Source organism: Orycteropus afer, unplaced genomic scaffold (assembly GCF_000298275.1).
Source record: "Orycteropus afer afer isolate SDZICR_OR568_19922 unplaced genomic scaffold, OryAfe1.0 scaffold00507, whole genome shotgun sequence".
Classification (NCBI taxonomy): Eukaryota; Metazoa; Chordata; class Mammalia; order Tubulidentata; family Orycteropodidae; genus Orycteropus; species Orycteropus afer.
The window spans coordinates 1,566,339-1,588,299 of NW_006922094.1; the positions used below are offsets into that span (position 1 = coordinate 1,566,339).

At 47.3% G+C, this 21,961-nt stretch overlaps 1 protein-coding gene across 1 annotated transcript; it reads right to left on the reverse strand.

Moving 5' to 3' along the window:
- Positions 1 to 11,183: 11,183 nt before the first annotated feature.
- Positions 11,184 to 17,824, reverse strand: FBXO27 (F-box protein 27). The gene is made up of 5 exons (XM_007955545.1): positions 17,473 to 17,824; positions 17,070 to 17,181; positions 16,893 to 16,988; positions 12,026 to 12,161; positions 11,184 to 11,324 (listed from the first exon to the last, which is right to left on the reverse strand). Exons 1-5 carry the CDS (start codon positions 17,822 to 17,824, stop codon positions 11,184 to 11,186), a joined length of 837 nt encoding a protein of 278 aa, XP_007953736.1.
- Positions 17,825 to 21,961: the final 4,137 nt, after the last annotated feature.

Below are 21,961 nucleotides of genomic sequence, written 5' to 3' on the forward strand. Positions count from 1 at the left end.
AATACAAGCAAGCAGGGTCCCAGTGTGATCTCCCACCATGAAGTGTCCTGCCCTAGAGTTCCAAATCCACTCCAAATAATTCAGTTCAGCCCTTGGTTTCAGAGGAACTGCCTGAAGGCAGTCAGTTCCACACAGTTTTGCTTGCCTGTGACATCAGCTTATCTACTTCACAGATGTGACAACATCTAAAGGTATTCTCTGTGGAAAGTGCAGGAGCTGGGTCAGCTCCTGATGGCTGGTAGTCAGCACTGTCAGGTGTGATCAGGTGTAGGTGTCAGGTGCAGTCTCAGCTGTCATGAATTCCAAGTTGTGTAGTAAAGAATTTGGCTTTGTCCAAAGAGAAGGTCTGGTCTTTGCATTTGGCTTCTGAGAGGTAATCTAGGTCATACCTGATAGTAGTGTCTCTTTTAGGGGAGGAAGATATCCCTACTGGATCTTAGGATGGGGCCAGTCATACCCAATGGTCATAGAATGGGGGTTGGCTTCACCAGAAACATCAACAATGTGATTTAGGTGGAGACTTGGGTCAATTGACTTGGAGACTGAGTTCAACTACATGGGCCATCAATCAAGCCTACACAATGAAGCCCCAACAAAAACTCTGGACATTGAACTTTCACTGAGCTTCTTTTGTTGGCGATACTCTGTGTCTGTCATCACACATCAGTACCAAGAGGGTAACGTGACATGAACACAAGGGAAGCTTCATATGTGGAACCCTCCCCAACTCTGTCCAATGCATCTCTTCCTTTGATCTGTATCTTTTCTCCATGTTGTTGTTGTTGTTATTTGCCGTCGAGTCGACCCCGACTCATCGTGACTCCTTGGGTTTCCGAGGCAGTATAACTACAGAAGTAGGATTGCCCAACCTTTCTTCCGAGGAGTGGTTGGTGGGTTTGAGCCACCAGCCTTCTGGTTAGCAGTCAAGTGCCTTAGGCACTATGCTACCAGAGCTCCTAATAAACCATAATCATGAGTATAACAGCTCTCAGTGAGTTCTGTGAGTCCTCTTACTAATTATTGAACCCCTGAACATGCAGCTGATGTCAGAAGTGAGGGTGGTCTTATGTGGAGACTGTGCCCTCAAACCTTACAGTTTTGCTATCTTTGGGTAAAATGTTCCAGCAGCTTGGAAAGGCAACACTTGGAACATGTTTGCCGTTTTGAAAAACAGTTTCTAGTTTGTTCGTGAGCCCTTGTTAAAATCAAACACTTGATTGTCAAAGGGTCAATTTGGGTTCTAAGGCTGACGGGTGTGGAAGAGCACTCTAAAACTGAGGCACTTGACATGCTAAAATGGCTGCCACAGACCTGAGCTGGACTCCATTTTGTCCTGGGCCTCTGCTTCCGCTTTTTAGAGTATGTGACCCATGGCACAGTCTTGCCCAAGATAACTTGTTCTGCGACATTCTGAGGTGGCCCAACCAGAGTGTTGCAGGAACGAAGGAACCAGCTCCAGAATGCAGGAAACTGTGGCTAAGGTTGGGTACCTCAATGAATAGAAATTATTGATAAGTGAATGAGTCGTACAGAAGCATGCTGAATATCAACCAATCAAATGTACCCTCCTATTCTTCCTAACTCCATACAATTGAGGATAAAAGACATACACTAATGCTCCCTCTTTGGAATGCCATTTTGAACTTTCATTTTGGTGCTTCCTGATTTGCAAATCTGTGAATCTAAGTAAGAGTTCATTTTACAGAAACTCTGTTTCGTTTTTGTTGATTTTCCTTTGGGAGGAGGGGACAGCTTCTAGGAGGAGTTCTGAAAAGCAAAGATCAGAGACATCCCGGCTCCTTCTCCACCACTGCTCTAGCGCCTCTGCAAGGACTGAGTTGTTTTGGGTAAAATTTACAGAACAAATTCATTTTCCATACAGCAGTTCATACACATTTTATTGCATGACACTGACTGCAATTTTCCACAGTGTAGCAGCTCTGCTCCCACTTCCTCCCTGTAGTACCTCCTCCCTCTGGCCCCTCTTCCCGTGTCTCCTGAGCTATCTCCCTGTGCAAATACTGCCCTCTGTTCTCCACGATTAATCATTCTAAGGAGTGTATCTACCTGATGTAAATGTTCACCCTACTGGCTGTCTATTGTTTGGCTGGAAGCCACAGGAGTTCATTTCCAGAACTGAAGGGTAACTAGGGGCCGTAGTCTCAAGGGTCTCACCAGGTTCTAGCAGACCAGTAAGCCTGGTCCTTTTTTTTTTTTTTGTAATTTTGAGTTTTGTTCCACATTATTCTCCCACTCTATCTAGGATCTTCTGCAGTGATCCCTTTCCAAGTGGTTGACAGTGGTAGCTCGGCACCATCTAGTTCTTCTGGTCTCATGCTCATTGTTTTGGTCACTTCATGCTGCTCTAACAGAAAATACCACAAATGAATGGCTTTAACAAACAGGAGTTTTTTCTCTTACAGTTTGGGAGGTGAGAAGTCCAAGTTCAAAATGCCAAGTTCTAGGGGCTGGGTGAAGGCCCTTTGACCTTGGGCTTCAGCTCTGCCTCTCAGTTCTGGCCCACTAGAGCTGGAGGCAGCTCTTCACTCAGCTGGCTGCTGAGGCTGACAAACCCAAGGTCAGCAAATAAAATGACACGGTTCCAAGATTACTAAACAACATGGCAGGTCACTAGTTCAAGTCCAGGGATAGTCCCAAGATTGGCAGGAAACATGGCAGCCTGCTGAATGAGGACCTAGCTACATTCAGGGTCCAAGAATGCCAAATAGCTCCAGACCATTCCTCAAGCTTCTCACATACTGGAAGCAGACCACCTCCCTAAGGCAGCTACTCAGCTGCTCAGGTAGATTCCATCATGGAGTTGATTAGCAGTCTCATCATGGGTAATAACTACTGCTCAGCCATTGCAAACCGGACCCAGTCAAGTGCACATACAACCTTAACTAGAACAGTCATATAGGCTGAGGTCTGCACAGTCTACTAGGCCCTTTAGCTAATTGTTTCCATGCGTCTTTGGTTTCCTTCATTCTTCTTTGCTCTGGATAAGGAGAGACCCATTGTTGCATCTAGATAGCCACCTGCAAGCTTTTAAGACCCCAGTCGCTACTCACCAAAGTAGGATGTAGAACAATGTTTTTGTGTAGTTTGTTATGCCAATTGAGCTTGATGTCCCCCTGTGACCATGGTCCTGAGAGGGGCTGAGTTTTTGTTCTTTCTCTGTTGTTACAAAAATCAATGTGTCTCACTCAGTGATTATATTATTGCATTTTCTCAATCATTTTTTATTCTCATCCAACCTTTTCATCTGAAGATTAAAAGAGGGCCAAAAGCATTTTCATAGAAAAAAAATTTAATACAACTTAACCAGAAAGACACATCATGTCCAGGAATTGGTCAGGACAAAATCCTGAATATTCTTAAGTCTTCAGAATGGGTTTATGTAACTCTCTATTCCTTTAGTCCTGATCATTTATTCAGTTATCCAAAAAACAAAACAAAAACCCAAACTCACTGCTGTCGAGTTGATTCCACTCATAGTGACTCCTCCTTGGGTTTCCGAGGCAGTATCTCTACAGAAGTAGATTGTCCCATCTTCCTTCCGAGGAGTGGCTGGTGGGTTTGAACCACCAGCCTTCTGGTTAGCAGTCAAATGCCTTAGGCACTACGCCACCAGAGCTCCTAAAAATATGTGTTGAAATCCTCACTTATGTACCTACCTGTGGATGTGACCCTGTTTGGAAATAGCATTTTTTCTTTTGTCATATCAGAGTAGGGTGAGTGTATGATATAGGCCTTCCAACACCCCAAATGGCTCCTGCTCCGCCAGCCTACACTTTGTACTCTCTTCTCTGGCTTCCCCTCCCTATACATTCCTGGGGCAGCCGTGCGGCCGCTGAGGTCTGAGTCTTATCAGGAAGGAACATCAACCTGTGACCACTACAAAGTAAAGCAACTTACTGCAGGCCGGGACACCTTGACATGCCCTGGAGGGGAGCTGACCACCTGCACTGTCGCCAGCCAGACTAGTCTGGTTGGTCACCCAAGTCCCCTTGTGATTGTCCTACTACTATATACAGTGATTGTAGATCAGGAGAGGGAACACAGACCTCAAGAGACTTGACCGGTCACTGCCGCTGGATGCAGTGTGCTTCTCTGTAAGATCCTCTGATAAACGTGATGTCTTTTAGAGTGACTCTCAGTCAGTTTTTTTGGTCTCTCTGCACAAAGTTATTCTGAGGCATTTGCTTTCTTGGGTTTGAACCCCGACAGTGAGACCTAAATGTGATCACTTCTGAGTTATGAGAAGAGCAGAATCAACAGAGATACACAGAGGTGGGAGACAGATGCCAGGAGAGAATCATCTATGAGCCGAGGAAGAAATCAAGATGGCTCAGACTCCAGTTTGGACCTTTAGCCTCCAAATTGTGAGAAATTAAATTGCTATTCTTTAAAGCCACCTATGGTAGTTAAGGTTGTGCGTCAATTTGGCTTGGTTACGGTTCTGAGTGTCTTGGCAGCTGGATGTAGTTATTCCCCATGATGAGATTGGTGTTATTGTTATGTACTATTGAGTTGGTCCCGACTCATAGCGACCCCTCCTTGGGTTGCTGAGGCAGTATCACTATGGAAGTAGATTGCCCCATCTTCCTTCTGAGGAGTGGCTGGTGGGTTTGAACCACCAACCTTCTGGTTAGCAGTCAAGTGCCTTAGCCACTATGCTACCAGAGCTCCCATGATGAGACTGGATATGGTGTAATCAGCTCCATGGTGGAATCTGCTGTGAGCAGCTAAGTAGTTGCCTTTGGGATATGGGCTGCTTCCAGTGTATATGGAGAGGCTTTGAAAAAGGTCTCTAGCTTTTGGCATATTTTGGATCCTGCATTTGGCCGAGTGTTCATCTCTGGTTCCTGGACTTGAACCAGTGGCCTGCTGTGTTGCCTGCTGATCTTGGGATTGTGCCATTTTACCTGTCAACCTTGGGTTTGTCAGCCTCTGCAGCCAACAGGTGCCTGAGTTATGAGAAGCCTTCAGCTCCAGTGGGCCTGGAATAAGAGGCAGAGCTGAAGCCCAAGGTCACAGGCCTTCAACCAGTCCCTAGAGCTGGCACTCTGAATTCGGACTTCTAGCTTCCAAAACTTTATGAAAATAAATTCTTGTTCGTTAAACCCATCCATGTGTGGTATTTCTGTTATAGCAGTACTAGAGAACCAAGACACCACCTATTTGTAGTAATTGTGTTACAACAAAAACCAAAAACCAAACTCACTGCCATTGAGTCGTGTCTGACTCATAGCGACCCTTCCTGGGGTTTCTGAGGCAGTATCACTACAGAAGTCAATTGCCCAACAGTCCTTCCGAGGAGTGGCTGGTGGGTTTGAACCACCAGCCTTCTGGTTAGCAGTCAAATGCCTTAGGCACTATAAGACAATTCCTTTCTAGGAGCAGGTGCATTCAATAATCAAAGTGCCTTATTAAGATGTGTGCACCAGGAGAAAAGGGGCAGTGGTGGTTCCCGGGCTCCTTCTCAGTCCTCACAGAGAGTGTAACTCCTGTCCCTCCAGCATCAGCAAAAAGGAACCGGACTGTTCCACTGACATCTGTTTTCTTTTGCAGCCTCCCCTGATGGGGATGAAACAGCTAACATCTATGAAATTACAAGCACACATGTTTAAATCATATATCCAGATGCACTAGCCATAAAATACAAAGCCATTTTTCAAATTTTCCTTTTACTCAAGCAAGTGTAGTCAAAACGTTAGTATTAAGTCAGCATTCACCAGGTCAATATCACAGCTGCCCAGGGATCCCTACTGAAAGGACAGTGGGCCCCTGAAATGAGTTGGGTAGCAGTTGGGCTGAAGAAATGGCTGGAATGCTTTTTTTCTTCTTGTTTTTCTCTAATTTATCTAAAGCTTTGATCTAGCCCTGTGTTATGGATTGATTTGTCCCCCCAAAATATGTGTGTAAATCCTAACCCTTATTATCTATGGTTTAAGGAGCTCTGGTGGTGTAGTGGTTAAGGCATCTGGCTGCTAACCAAAAGGTCGGTGGTTCAAGCCCACTAGCCGTTCTGTGGAAGAAAGATGAGGCAGTCTGCTTCTGTAAAGATCTACAGCCTTAGGAACCCAATGGGGGTTGCTATGAGTTGGAATCAATTCAACGGCAGTGCACTGAGTTTTATAGCTGTGGTTAAGGAGCTTTGGTGGTGGAGTAGTTAAAGCATTCAGCTGCTAACCAAAAGGTCGGTGGTTCAAACCCATCAGCTGCTCCGTACGAGAAAGCGGAAGCAGTCTGCTTCCCTGAAGATTTACAGCCTTGGAAACCCTGGGAGACAGTAAGGATTTCTGTATATGGGAATGGACCATGGCAGTGGGTTTGGTTTTATACCTGTGGTTATAATCCCATTTGGGAATGGGTTTATTTGTTATGCTAATGTGAGAGTATTAGTGTAAAGTGTCTTAAATCAATGCCTTTTGAGATATATTGTTGTTATTATTTGCCGTGGAGTCAGACTGACTCATAGCGAGCCCTCCTTGGGTTTCTGAGGCAGTATCACTACCGAAATAGGGAAATAGATTGCCCAACCTTCCTTCCACTTGTGAGCTTTAAGAGCCGGTTCAGCAACCTCTCTTGGGGAAAGGCAGATGACATGCTACAAGACTGCCAAGGAATAGAAGCTGAAGAGACCAAGGTCTTTCTTCTCCCACAGCCGACAGAGAGAGAAAGCCTCCCCCTGGAGCAAGTGCCCTGAATTCAGACTTCTAGCCTCCTAAACTGTGAGAAAATAAATTTCTGTTTGTTAAAACCCCCCACTTGTGGTATTTGTTACAGCAGCACTCGATAGCTAGCCATGCTGGGCACAGACTTAACCTCTTTTTCCTCTCACTTTAACAGCTTTGGTACATTCAAAGGCCATCCTCTCAGAATTTTGGACCTTTTTCCTTCCTACCTGGGGATGGAGCAGCTACAAACTGTTGAAAACCAACCAGAGTTTCTGTAAAATAAAAGAAGTTTTATTCAGATTCAAAGATCTACAAATTGGGAAGGGCCAAAATGAAAGTTCAAAATGGCATTCTGAAGATGAGCATGAGTGGTCCTTTGAACTCAGTTTTGCAGAGCTCTGTACACAGCTGGGAAGGAGTGTAAGAACACATGGGCCACTTTACACTTTTTTTTTTTTTTTTTAAACAAAAATGAGAAGGATATCTTCTCTCCCTCTGCCACTTTAATTTTTAAAATTCTAATTTTTTTTTTTTTTTAAATTGTGATTTGGGTGAAAGTTCACAGAGCAAATTCTTTTTCCATAGAGCAGTTCATACATTTTGTTTCATGACATTGACTGCAATTCCCAATGTAACAACTCTTTTCCCACTTCCTCCCTGTAGTTCTCTTTTCTCTGTGTCCTTTTCTATGCATTCCTGCCCCATGAGCTGTCTCCCTGTGCAAACACTGTCCTGTTTTCCCACTACTCATCACTCTAAGGAGTGTGAAAGACCTGATGTAAATGTTCACCCTGTATGCCTACCCTTTGCCTGGAAGGCATGAGCTCAGTTCCAGACTTGAAGGGTAACTAGGGGTCATAGCTTGGGGATCTCACCAGGTTCTTCTGTAAGACCAGTAAACCTTTTTTTTTTTTTTTTTTTTTTAATGATTTTGAGTTTTATTCCACATTGTTCTCCCACTGTATCCAGGATCTCCTGCACTGATCCCTTTCCAAGTGGTTGGCAGTGGTAGGCAGCCACCATCTAGTTCTGGTCTCATGGTCATATAGGGTGAGGATCGAATGGCCTACTAGTCCCTTGGACTAATTGTTTCCATGTGTCTTTGGTCTTCTTCATTGTTCTTTGCTCTGGATGAGGAGTGACCCATTGTTACATCTAGATGGCTGCTTGCAAGCTTTAAAGACCCCAGTGCTACTCACCACAGTAGGATGTAGAACAATGTTTTTGTGGAGTATGTTATGGTAATTGAGCTTGATTTCTCCTGTGACCACGGTCCTGAGCCCACACATCCAACTATTCGCTCCCTCAGGGTAGTTGGCTGTGGCCGAGAAGTTATAGTAACTTTGCCCCTTGACTTTTTACTCTTAAAAAACAGAAGCAGGGGCCTAGGACAAAGTGGAGTCTGATTCAGACCTGCGTTAGCCATTTTAGCTACATCAAGCACCTGAGTTTTAGAGTGCTCTTTCACAAAACTAATTTTGATTGCCTTTGGCCTACCCAAAGCTCTCACTTGAGGAAGAGAGGATAAAACCCAAAGGTGTCACTTGACCTGCATTTCCCCCTCACTTCAGCCAACACAGGCTAAAAGCAGCCAGGGATCCAGTGAGTCATCTCTCCTGCTGTCAGACCTATTATGTTTAATTCCTGGTTAACTTCTACCTAAGGGCAGACAGCAGCTTAGCTGCTGTCACATATCATGCATAAACCCATAGCCACCCCGGCACTACGGTTTTGTCATCCTTTGCCTGTTTTAAGTATTTTTAAAATTTTTATTGTGATTTGGGTGACAGTTTACAGAGTAAATTCATTTTCCATACAGCAGTTCATACACATTTTGTCTCATAGTATTGACTGCAATTCCCACAATGTTAACAGACCTCTTTTTCTTTTGCTTGAATAATGCTATAATTGTATTTAAGTGAGTCAGGGTCGAGGTAGATCTAGCAAATCCTACTGCTGACACCCCTGTGTTAGGGATCCTGAAAACCACCCTCATGTTTGAAGATTTGCTAGAAGATCTCACAGGTCTTGGCATATAATTTACCCTGGCTAAGATTTATTTTATTGTGATTTGGGTGAAAATGTACTTTCTATTCAGCAGTTCACATACACTTTGTCTCATGACATTGACTACAATCTACCCCAATGCAACAGCTTCCCTCCTACTTCCTCCCGATAGTCACCTCTTCTCTGTGTCCATCCCTCCATGCCCTCCTGCCCCCTGAGCTGTCTCCCTGTGCATAAACAGCCCTTCTCTCTCCCATGATTGTTCCCTCCAAGGAGTGCCTGCCTTTTGTTTGGCTGGAAGCCATAGGTGTGGGTTCAATTCCAGACCCGACGGGCAGCTAGGGGACTCTGGCCGATTTATTATGGCGGCACGGTAAGGGTGCATGTTGGGAAAGCTGTCTATTATGCAGTCTCTGGCCCTCACCTGGATCACCTAAGCAGAATCATTGGCCGGGAACATTTCCTGACAATGGAGGCTGCGAACTAAGCCTCCCTGTGCTCCAGTTTCTTCTTCTTCCTAGTCAGGGAAACTTCCTCCCTGGTCCGGGTACACAGGTAACCTTCTCTACATTGTTTCTACATAACCAGGTAGATCACAAGGCACCTGGCCAAGCCCTGTGCTATAGCTGGCCCCAGCTGAAAGGGAACAGGGTCCTGTACCTGCAGCCCAAGAGGGGTGCGTGCAGACCATCTCTCTGGGTCAGCTGCAGGGCGAGTCCCCCTGGGCCTGGGGACAAACACCCACAACCCTAACTGATCTTTATCTTCACTTCTCTAGTGAAGTCCTGTGAGGACAGTGTTATACCAACCAGTGCCTGCTGAGTCACGTCTTTCTTGGTGACTTTGGACCTGGGCTCCACAACACACAGAGACTGAATCTGGAGGGATCCATGTACCATAAGGGGTCATAGGGCACACTGCTCCCAGCAATAAAAACACAGCAACACGTGTATAATGTTTGTGTCCAAGGACACTCATTAAGCTCAGCCCTCAAGGTTTTTGTTGGCTGCTGTCCATGTAGGCCCCTCTGCCGAGCACACACCAAAGTTCCAGACTCCCAACAGCAAATCAGGTGGTTCGCACAAACCATACTGTTTGCACAGACAGCCTATGCATAGTAAGCCCCGCTTTTCAGTAAGGAAATGGTGGGAACACTCCCAAAATTCACCTTCCCAGATGCCAGTTCAGGGTCAGTCTGATGACAGCCTGATCCTGCCACCATGTTTCCATTTCACCTGCAACACTAGACAGTTACAAGGGTGATGTCACTCTGACAGTCCCCACATGCTGTTCACCACCTGCCATCTGCCCAGTGCCTCCAACACTGACTGATAATTTGTGACAATCAATTTTACTCGGGTTCAGGAAATGATACTAATTCTTCCATTCTTTCTACATTTTCCCTTTGCAACTATTATCACCTGTAGCTGTTGTTGTTGTTATATGCCATTGAGTCAGACCCGACTCATAGCGACCCCTCCTTGGGTTTCCGAGGCAGTATCACTATGGAAGTAGGATTGCCCAACCTTCCTTCCGAGGAGTGGCTGGTGGGTTTGAACCGCCAGCCTTCTGGTGAGCAGTCAAGTGCCTTAGGTACTATGCTACCAGAGCTCCTACTGCGAACCAAACAGTAATTAAGTCAATAACCGTGAATTGCTTTGAATAAAGATCGCAAGTAGTTTTGGCAAAATAATAAATTTATTACATACGATTGGCAGATACATATTATTGATATAATATTTGCTCAGTGCTTGGGAAAAAAAAAGTCAAAATGAAAAATAAAACAATTTTAAACATTATACAATTACAGAGGTCCTTGAGGGCAAAAGCCGGGGTCAGGGGGCCCCCTTGTTTTTCAGAGAAGTCAGTGTGAGAGGATTCATCTCTCCCCACATATTTTTTGAGCTCTTTGACCTTCAGCTGCAGGACCTGATCCCAGCCATGCAGCTCAAGGCCTCAGGAGGTTAAGACCACCCAAGATGGCTGCTCTTATGAGCCATCATGAGGATGAGGTCCTGGTTTGGGATGAACAGAGGGCTTCCCTGCAGGGGCCGACAGAGCACAGTCACTGAAGCAGAAACAGGATGAGGCAAGAGGCCAACAGAGGACATAACAGAGGGGCTTGGGGCTCAATTTTGGAGGCCTCTGGGGCAGGGGAGGGAGTGCCTTATGTGCTGCGTCACCAGACCTCCTTCAGGGGAGGTAGTGGGAGACAGGAATCTTCTCCCGGACTCGCTTTCTCCCCTGCTTGCGTGTGGGTCTCCTCTCAATGGAACGAGGGCCATGGTAAAGCAGCAGCAGTAGGTAGATCTGAGAGAACACTCTTTCAACAGTTTCTGGAACCTGAGGACCGGGCCTGGCAGGACCCTCACCTGACCCAAATGTTTCCAGGATGTGAGGGAGGTACAAGCCCTTGATCAAGGAGGGGATCTGGCCGAGAGTCCTAACCTGACTGGAAGACACAGTCAGGCCATTTTCAAGGACAGCCCTTGACTAGGGTAGGACCCGTATGGTCACACTGGAGTTGGTCACACGGGCTCCATAGTGGCCAGCCCAGAACTGTGTGTCCTGGCCCCAGTGTTCAAAAGATACAAAGCGGACACCCATCTTGATGTTGGTGAACACGTGGGTGACCTGTAGGTAGAGAAAGAGGTCAGCTCCGTCTGCCACGGCCTTCTTTCCAAAGGCTGAGGCTGGGGGCCTTCTGGAAGGTGCTGTTTGCCAAAGATGGCCGTAGCAACGTGGACAGTTCCTCACGCCTTAGAGAACACTGCCACTCCCTCAGCAAGAGGTGGAGTCTAATTCCCTTGAATCTGAGTGATTGCCTTGAATCAGTTTGCCTGGAACCAAGAGTGTGATGGAAGTGACGCTGGGTGACTCTCACCAAGTGACTTCCGAGGCCAGGTCAGAACAGGCAGGCAGCTCCTGCCTATTTCTCTAGAAGCTTCACAGTAGAGCTCTGAGCCACCAAGGAATCAGTCTGACTACCCGAGGCCACCATGTTTTGAGGAAGCCCAAACTAGCCCAGATACAAAGAGCCGTGAAGAAGTCCTGACGCTGTAAGATGACAGAGATGCTAGGCCAGCAACCAGGTGTTTCAGTTCTCTCATCTTACTCCCCACCCCCAAACCCATTGCTCTGCCCTTCATGCCAGCCATTGTCTGAATGCAACCACGAGAGACTGGAATCAGAACTGCCCGGCTGAGCCCAACTCAATTCACTGAAGCATAATAATCATGAGAGAAAACTTATTTTAAACTACTAAGTTTTGGGGTGATTTTTAACATAGCAGGAGACCCCCACCATCCTCTCGCCACTCCCCTGGCAGAGCTCACCTGAAAGCAGGCATTGTTGTTCCACTGCTGAATGGGATCAGGGGCAGCAGAGAATTTATCCAGCACAGTCTGGTTGGCATCTATTAGCTCGACAATAAGGCGATACTGACAGCCACAGTCGTGTCGGGCTCCCCACCTATGCAAGGAGGAAGGCCTTCGTTACGGAAGTCCTGATCCCTGGTACCTGTCAATGTGATCTGTTGGGAAGTAGGCTGATATGCTGCCCACCTCGTGGTGAATGTCTTCCTGCCCTACCCAAATGCCCTCCCCACACGTGCACATCCACAGCCCCTAAGTGCTGCTGCTCAAAGGCATGGTCCTCGGCCCAGCACCATGAGCGCCACCCGGGAGCTTGGTGGCAGCCCCAGTGAACCAGAACCCACACTTTAACAAGATTCTCCTGCTGTTTGGTGTACATTCATGTTTCAGAAGCACTGACTGGAGCACCACCTTCCACATTACTAAGGTGGCAACTGAAACTTCTCATTCTACGTTTCAATGGTTGCAGAGCCGGTAATTTCCAATGTTGTGATAGTGATGTTTCAAAGTACAACTTTCATATCATTTTAAAGCATCCAATTGAATCTCAATAAATTGGAGATGTGATACCCAGCAATACTTTTTAAAAAACAACACCTAATGTCCATCCAAACAAAGAAAACAAAAATCCTCACAACTGGACCAATAAGCAGCATCATGATAAATGGAGAAAAGATTGAGGTTGTCAAAGACTTCATATTATTTGGTTCTACAATCAACACCAATGGAAGCAGCACTCAAGACATCAGATGACATACTGTACTGGGAAAATCTGCTGCAAAAGACCTCTTTCAAGTGCTGAAGAGCAAAGATGTCTCTGTGAAGACTAAGGTGCACCTAACCCAAGCCATGGTATTTTCAATTGCCTCATATGCATGTGAGAGCTGGACAATGAATAAGACTGAAGAAGAGTTGATGCTTTTGAGTTGTGGAGATGGCAGAGACTGCTGAAAGTACCATGGACCACTAAAAGAACTAACAAATCTGTCCTGGATGAAGTGCAGCCGGGATGCTCCTTGGAAGCGAGAATGGCCAGATTCTGTCTCACCTACTTTGGTCATGTTGTCAGAAGGGACCATTCTCTAGAGAAGGATATCATGCGTGGTAAAGTGGAGGGTCAACGGAAAAGGGGAAGGCCTTCAACAAGATGAACTGCCACAGTGGCTGCGGTGGTGGGCTCAAGTATGGCAGGGATCAAGAGGCTGGCACAGGACCGGGCAATATTTCATTCTGTTGTACATAACATCACTATGAGTCGGAGATGACTCAACAGCACCTAACAACAACAACGTCCATCCGTGATAGAGAGGAATTATGGTATATTCACATAATGAAATACCACATAGCAATGAAACTAGCTACAGCTATATACAACAATTACACAAGAATCTACAAACATGTGACTGAGTAAAAGAAGCCTGATAAAACTATATCCTAAAAGGACAGCAATAATGGTGGCACAACATGAAAAATGTCACCAATGTCCCTAAGCTGTAAATGGGGAAGTTGTCATGTCAGTGAATGTCGTGTTGTGTATGCTTTCACCAAATAAAAGTAAAAAATAAATAAAATAAAAATGTATCTTATATTCATATGAAATCTAGAAAACAGTATTAGAAAGCAGCATGGGGGTTGACCTCGGGTGGGCAGCGATGGAAAGGGGTCTGTGGGTGAGGGGTGGTTGTTGGCAACGCTCTTGCTCTTCACCTGGGGCCTGGGTCCCTGGGTGTGTTCACTCTGTGACAGTTCACTGAGCTGCACCCCTAAGACACACACTTTGGGTGTGAGAAATTAAAAGCTTAAAAACAGCAATGGATTATAAAAATACATGAACAGGTATCTTCTTTAATAGAGACTTAATATCTTTCTCCCTTCTCCTTAGAATTGAATTGCCATTCCACCTCTCCTATAGAATTTTAGCCTGATGTAATATTAATACACTTCTCTAAATTTTACAAACAAAATTGTATTGGAAATATATCCCTTAATGGCATGGGTTGGGGAGAGGTTATAGAGCCTTGATTAAAAGTGAATTTGGAAAGGCCAAAATTTCAAACGGTCACTTTGCCTGGCTCTCCAGTGATGTTTATGCCTGGTGACCAAATACCTTAGCAAGATTCTAGACAGGCAAGGGGCTTTTTTTCCCATGTACAACCTGAGAAGGGGGATGGTGAGAGAGGGAACGGGAAAGGAAAAGGCATACAATGCCTCCACCACGGATATGACAGATTTTAGGTGTGGATCAAGCTTATATATAGCTGTAGAAGGTTTCCTTTACAACTATCAGTCACTACTAGTTTGTCATACTGTGGTGACTTCAATGTTGCTATGATGCTGGTAGCTATGCCGCCAGTATTTCAAATACCAGTGGGTTCACTCATGGTGGATGGAAAGGTTTTCAGAGGAGTTATCAGACTAAGAGAGACTAGGAAGAAAAGCCTGGCCATTTATTTCTAGATAGAAAATCAGCCAATCAAACCTTACAGATCACAACAGAATATTTTCTAGAATAGTGTTAGAAGATAAACCCCATAGGTTGGAAGGCACCCAAAATACATAGTGACTTTAACCACAGACTTGAGCGTATCAGTAACTGAGGATGCAGAGGACGAGGCAAGATTCCACCCTGCTGTACATGGGGTCACCATGAGTCAGAGTGACTCGAAGGCAACTAACCACCAACCCTTCTGGGTTATGTATCTCTTGGAAAGACTTCGGGTACCACAGTTCGAAGACCATTGCTTCAGGACTGGAATCAGACAAGTATAATGCCAGGTTCTGCAGAAGACTAGCTGTGAAACCAGGGCAAATAACTCCCTTCTCTGATCTTCAGTTTCCTATGATGCTCTGAGGGCCTGAAAAACACCTTCCTACAGGATCAGTCATCCTGTACTGGTAAGATAATATCCATATGCTTATGAGGAAAACCAGTTAATATGACTATAATTGAAATTTACACACCAACCATTAATGCAAAGATGAAGAAAGTGAAGATTTTTCACCAACGTCTGCAGTCTGAAATTAATCAAACATTCAGTTAAGATGCCTTGGTAATAGAAATGATGCTGGAGATCACACGATAGAATCTGCAAGACCAATGACTTACTGGTTGCAAATACCTTTACTTAACAACATAAATAGTGACTATACATGGTGATCTCACCAGATAGAATCCACAGGAATCAAACTGAGGAAAGAGACAATGGAGAAACTCAACACCATCAGTCAGAATGAGGCCCAAGGCCGGCTGCAGAACACACCATTGATTGCTCAAATGCAACTTCAAGTTGAAGCTGAAGAAAATTAAAAAGAAAGTCACTGAGAGCCCAAACAGGACCTTGAGTAAATCCCACCTGAATTTAGAGATCAGCTGAAGAGTAGGTTTGACGCACTAAACACTGATGACTGAAGATGAGCTGTGCTATGACATCAAGGACATCATACTCAAAGAAAACAAAAGGTGCGGTACAGTCAATTGCTTGGTATGGCCTTTCTAGCCACGGTCTTTGCGACTCTCACCAGATGACTGGATGGGACTATGCGAATATGAGGTGCTGTGGCCCACCAAGGGGATCAGAGAGCTTGCTAAAAATGTAAATGAGGTGCATGGCATGCTTGTGGGGGTGGGACCAGGCAAATAAAATGTGTGGAACCTGAATGTGGGGGTTGGTCAATTGTGCCACTTTGCTAGGCTTAAAATGAGTCATCCCAGAGACAGGAGGGGCTCTCACTACCTTAAGAAAGAAGAAGTAGGAATGGAGTGCAAAGACCTGAGATGCCTGTGCTAAACCTCCCCACCCCAGGAGACAGAGAGCTGTAGCACACTGTTGAGCTGGCGAGAGACAGCAAGCCGCGGCAGCAGCAAAGACATGGTGGCGGCAGACCCGGCAGCAACAGCAGGATCAGAGCAGAGTTTTCAAAAAACACTTGTGATGTGCTTGACGTGTAATAACTGTCTTTAGAAGAAAACCACCTTGTAAAGGGGAGAGAACTGAGGTACACAGTGACCTCTTCAAGGGCACACAGCTGTAAAGCTGGACTTCTACCCCAGGTGGTCGGGCTCCAGAATCCCAGCTCTTAGGCCATTTTGCTAAATTGCCTCCTCCTAAGGTAAGGAGCACAGGAACCCTGGTGGCACAATGGTTAGGTGCTTGGCTGGTAATTGAAAGGTCGGAGTTCAAACCTACCAGCAGCTCAGTGGGAGAAAGACCTGGCAATGTGCTCCTATAATGATTGTTGTTGTTGTTGTTGTTATGTGCCGTCGAGTCGGCCCCGACTCATAGCGACCCCTCCTTGGGTTTCCGAGGCAGTATCACTACGGAAGTAGGATTGCCCAACCTTCCTTCCGAGGAGTGGCTGGTGGGTTTGAACCACCAGCCTTCTGGTTAGCAGCCAAGTGCTTTAGCCATTATGCTACCAGAGCTCCCAATAATGATTACAGCCTAGGAAATCCTAAGGGGCAGTTCTTCTCTGTTAGAAGAGTTGAAAATCGGCTCACAGACACAACAAAAGACAACACACATCTCATTCACAGACAAGACTGAGCTGGGTCCAAGGTCTTCTTATCGGATCCAATCTGCCATCCTCCACCCTAGTTCCCTTCGGGTGAGGAGAGGGGTTCAGGGTTCGGCAATCTGCTTCCGCAGTGAGACGGCCCCAAACCCAAGGAGGAGTCACTATGAGTCGGAACCTACTGGACAGCACATAACAACATTCTGCTAATTACTAGAAGCATCATTGTGATGAACTCACTTCAGTTTCTTTGTGTCACCCAGGCAAAAAGTCTCAGCTCATGTCGTGCCCAGCAAAGGAAAATCACTACACTCACCAGTCAGAGACAAGGATCTCAATCCTGCCACTATCCAGCAGTTCTGGCCACAGACCCTCCTCCTCCAGGTCCAAGACCTGCTTCTTGCGACACCATCTAGGAAGGCGGGAGCAGGGGCAATGAGAATGGGCAGCTCCCCCCAGAAAGGCCCCGGCCCTGGGAAGCAGAGGCATTCACCTGAAGGAAGTCACAAAGCAAGTCTGCGCAGAGGCCCCGGGTATGGTTGTCTTGTTTCCTTCCACCACCCAGCCGTCCCCACCGTGCTCCACCATCCATTTCCGAAGGCCTTCTGTTAAACAAAGAAGTGTGCACCCATGTCCGCCTTGGAAGGCAGGCCTGGAGGTCTGTTTCCCAAAGATCAGCCTTCTAAGTCCTAGGAAGCAGTTCTTCTCAGCACACACGGGGTCGCTAGGCGTCAGAATCGACTCCATGGCAAGTAACCACCACCTGCACCACCCTGGTCCCAATCGCCCATCTCTCTCCATCCCCTCCACCAGCTTCTGGGTGCAGCACTGCCCCGGCGGCCCCGCCCCGGCTCCCCTGTGGCTCACCCCTTTGGCCCTACAGGCGGGCACCTCACCCTGGCCGCAGGAGTTGCGGATGAGGTTTCGTCCTAGCGGCCTGCGGTCGCAGAAGCGGCCCAGGGCGTCCGGAGCGGCGGGCAGGCAGCTGCGGACGAGTGACAGGAGGGCGCGGCCCGCGACGCTCTGGTCCCGAGCCAGGATCAGCAGCCACAGGGCCTGGCCGTCCACCAGGGCGCGCCAGCCCCGGCATACTTGGCGGCAGCTTCTGAGCAGCCAGCGCGGGGGTACGTGGCTCAGGACCACCACCAGCAGCTCCGGCGGCAGTTGGCTCAGGTCCAGCACCTCCTCGGGTTCCGGCTCTGGAGCGGGAACCGGGGCCAACCGGCCCCTGGAAGCTAAGGTGCCCATGCTTCTCCCGCCAGGCCCTGCGGCGGCGGCTACGGGACCCGGAACCTCCGCGGCGCGTAGCCTCCGCCGATCTCCCTCGCCCTGGTTAGTCGCACCCAAAGACTTCCTCTGTCCCCCGGCCTCTTGGTTCTCATTCCCATTCCTAGGCTCTTTCCCAAGTCCCCTAGTCCGTCCTTGTCACTTGCCAGGCGCCCTTTCCTGTTCACCCAATCGCCTTCTTCTGCAGCTCGCCATGCCTAGCCGAGATCCCCGACAGAGCTCCTCGGCAGCGGGCCCTCGCCGAGCCCCACCCCCATCCCACCCCCGCCTCGCCGTCCCCAGATCTTCTTACTCGCCAGCACCTCCCCTCCCCAGGCACTCGCCGGCTTCTCGCCGCAGGGTAACCCAGCCGGCGCTCGCCTTGGCCAAGCGCTGGTGCAGGCGCCGGCGTAGGCGTAGGCGGCGTAGGCGCCTCTCTCCTTTCGCGGACGTTCCCCTGACCTGGCTGTAAAGCGCCGGGCTCCAAGCAACTCGTGTTATTTTGGTTAGGCATCCGGGCGGAAAGGTGCACGTCTGTTAACTCGCTTTAAGGTTGCTACAGCCTTTAAGGCAGGGCATCTGCAAGGATATTAATATTAATATCAATTAAATATTATTAATACTAATTCTCACATCAGAAGACTCAGTCATAGCTATTCAATTCAGTCCCAATCCCACTGCACGTGCTGTACTTCTTCCAACCATCCAGGGGGCAGGTCGTACCTCACAAGTTAGAGGCCAAGTGGGACCAAGACTTCAGGCGCCAGATACAAGCATGAGGGTCTCCACTACACCCTCCCTTCTGACCTCCTGGATGTAAATTCGGGTATTCCCACTACCCCCTCAGGATGCCAACCATTAGGTCAGGGATTCCCAGGGCTCCCCCACTTCTGACCTGCTGGCTCCCCCTAGTCCCTGGGGGTTTAGAATTCACCAAAACGCTACTTACTATTCCAGTTTTATTACAACACGAAAAATACAAATGAAGCGATGCAGAGGAAGGGTCCGGCAAGTTTCCCGAGGCAGGGTTTCCGTGCAGACGCGTATCTAGGGGAAATGGCGCCTTATCACTACCACTCACAGAGTGGATTCTGACTCATAGCGACCCCATAGGAGAGAACTGCCCCGATAGGATTTCCAAAGCTGTAAAACTATATGGAAACAGACTGCTACACCCTAATCCCCCCCCACACACACACACAGTGGCTGGTGGGTTCGCTGACCTTTTGGTTTGCAGATGAGCGCCTTTAAACAACTGCACCAGGGCTCCTTAGGGTTGGTGGCAATTCTTTTTTGAAAATTTTTATTGTAATTTGGGTGAAAATTTATAGAGCAAAATCATTTCCCATACAGCAGTTCATACACATTTTGTCTCATGGCATTGACTGTATTTCCCCACAATGTAACACTTCTCTTCCCACTTCCTCCCAGTAGTTAACTCTTCCCTGTGTCCTTCCCTCCCATGCACTCACACCACCCCCACCCCCAGCTGTCTCCCTGGGCATACTCTGCCCTCTGTTCTCCCATGATTGACCGTTCCAGGTAGTGTATCTACCCGATGTAAATACTCACCGCATATGGCTGGCTGTTCTTTGTCTGGAAGCCACAGGAGTGAGTTCAATGCCAGATCTGAAGGGTGGCTAGGTGCCACAGTCTCAGGGGTCTCACCAGTGGTGACGATTAATTTTAAATCGCTGAAAGAGCTCACACAGCTGGGGATGGACATGATGAAGGTGGACTTGAGTCCCTGCCTGGTGTGCGATTAAGCCAAATCAGTTCACACACCACTCATCTGTCTCCAATCAGCGTGGGGGATGGTTATGGAAAAAATGGGGAATTGAACTATATAGTCCAACTCAGCTTCAATGAGATGGCCAATGGAAATCACTCTTTGGCATCCTCCTTTAAGTGGCACCCAGAGCACACGCCAGACCCACCATACCTTAGACAGCCTCTGCTTCCATGCCCCCAAAATGGGCACACTACTGTCTCACGTGCATCGATCTGTCACCCACCAGAGAGCCCATGGAATTTCCGTGTCCCTTTACTGAAGCCTCATTACATAGGCATGACTGAGTGAACTCAACCTTCAGCCCCCTTCCCCTGAGGCTGGGCTGGTATCATGGCTGATAACTTCAGGGTAGGGCTTTGTGGCCTGGCCAACACACACCCCAGAGACCTCACTAACATACTTCCTCAAGTCTGGAGGCTTCATGAAAGAAACTTCAATGAGAGGAAATGGCAAGGCTCAGTTAGAGGTTGAGGAGCTCTGAGGGTGCAGTGGTTAAAGCATTGGTTAACCAAAAGGTTAGTGCTTCAAACCCCCCAATTGCTGGGAGAAAGATGAAGCAGTCTGCTTCCATAAAGATTACAGCCTTGGAGACCAGGTTTGCTGGTCTGATAGAGCCGGATGGAACCCTTCAGGTCTGGAATTGAACCCACTCCTGTGGCTTCCAGCCAAACAAAAGACAGGCCTATGAGCTGAACATTTATATTAGGTAGATACACTCCTTGGAGAGAACAATCATGGGAGAACAGAAAGGCAGTGTATGCACAGGAAGGTCACACACACACACACACACACACAGAGCGAGAGCGAGAGCGAGAGCGAAGTATATGTTGTGGAGGGACCAGGGAAGAGGTAACTATGAGGAGGAAATGGGAGGGGAGTTGTTGCATTGTGGGAAACTGCAGTCAATGTCATGAGACAAAGTGTATGTGAGCTGTTGTATAGAAAGTGAATTTTCTCTGTAAATTTCCACCCAAATCACAATAAAAACTAAAAAAAAACAAAACAAAAACCTAGAGCCTTGGAAACCCTATGGCGCAGTTCTATTCTGTCTTCTAGGGGTGCTGTGAGTTGGAATCAACTAGATGGCAGTGAGATTTTAGAGGTTCTTTCTCAGGAACCAAGGACAAGGACTAAACTCTTTGGGTAATGTTAGATTCTTTATCTCACACCATCTGTTATTCCCATTTTCATGGGAGAAAACAGGCTTTACTTCATTTGGTTCCAAAAATGAGTGCTCAAACCAATAATGGTACCAGAACCTTTACAGAAGTTTTTATTGCCAGTCAGGGTCACAACCCCATGAGGTAGGTACTGCTACATCCCCGTTTCACAGGTAAAGAAACTGAGGCCCACAGAGGCCAAGTGACTTACGGTCGCACAGCTAGTAGGTGGCAGAGCTGAGATTTGAATCCAGGCAGTCTGGCTCCAAAATACCAATTCTGTCCACTAAAAATCGGTTTGTGCCAATATATCAAAAAAACAAATCAAACCCACTGCTATGGAGTCAGTTCCAATCCACAGCAACCCCTGATGGGTTTCCAAGGCTGTAAATCTTTAAGGAAGTAGATTTCCTTAAATCTTCCTCCCATGGAGCATCTGGTAGGTTTCAAACACCAGCCTTCTGGTTAGCAACCAAATGTCTCACCCGCTATGCCACCAGAGCTCCTTCTGTATGTATGTGGATCAGCAAAAAAGAGGACGACCCTCAATGTGATGGTTTGACACAGTGGCTGTAACAACAGCGGACTCAGGCAGCAATGCCTATGAGGCTGGTGCAGGGCCAGGCAGTGTTTTAATCTGTTGCACATGGGGTTGCTCTCAGTCAGAACTGACTTGATGGCACCTAACAACAACAACGTATAATTTTAGGTATCAGCAAATAAAACCAGACATGGATTACTGCCCATATGGACCGTCCCTTCTAGAGGCAGAAATATGATGAAAAGTAGACCTAATAAGTAAATGATAAAATGACGTATTAGAAAGTGATTGCGACAGGAAAACAGCAGGGAAGGAGGACTGAACGAACGGAAGTAGGCCCGGCTGGGTGCACAGGACAGGGCCCCTCAGCTCTGAGAGATGGAGCTATTTCACTAGCTTAATTAATTTTCCTATGACTCGTCCTCGGAAGGAAGGTTGGGCAAGCCTACTTCCGTAGTGATACTGCCTCGGAAACCCAAGGAGGGGTCGCTATGAGTCGGGGCCGACTCGACGGCACATAACAACAACAACATGACTCGTCCAGCAGTTTGTCCTACTGTGGTAGTCTGCGTGTTGCTATGATGATGGAAAGGAGGCTTGGTGGTGCAATGGTTTAAGCACTCAGC

Bases quoted from the DNA above. Each gene is read 5' to 3' on its own strand.
- FBXO27 (XM_007955545.1), bottom strand. From the start codon at position 17,824: ATGGGCACCTTAGCTTCCAGGGGCCGGTTGGCCCCGGTTCCCGCTCCA. The intron at 17,182-17,472 runs GTGAGGTGCCCG...TTTGTTTAACAG, and splicing joins CCGCAACTCCTGCGGCCAGG to AAGGCCTTCGGAAATGGATG. The intron at 11,325-12,025 runs GTGAGCTCTGCC...CTCTACCTACAG, and splicing joins ACAACAATGCCTGCTTTCAG to GTCACCCACGTGTTCACCAA.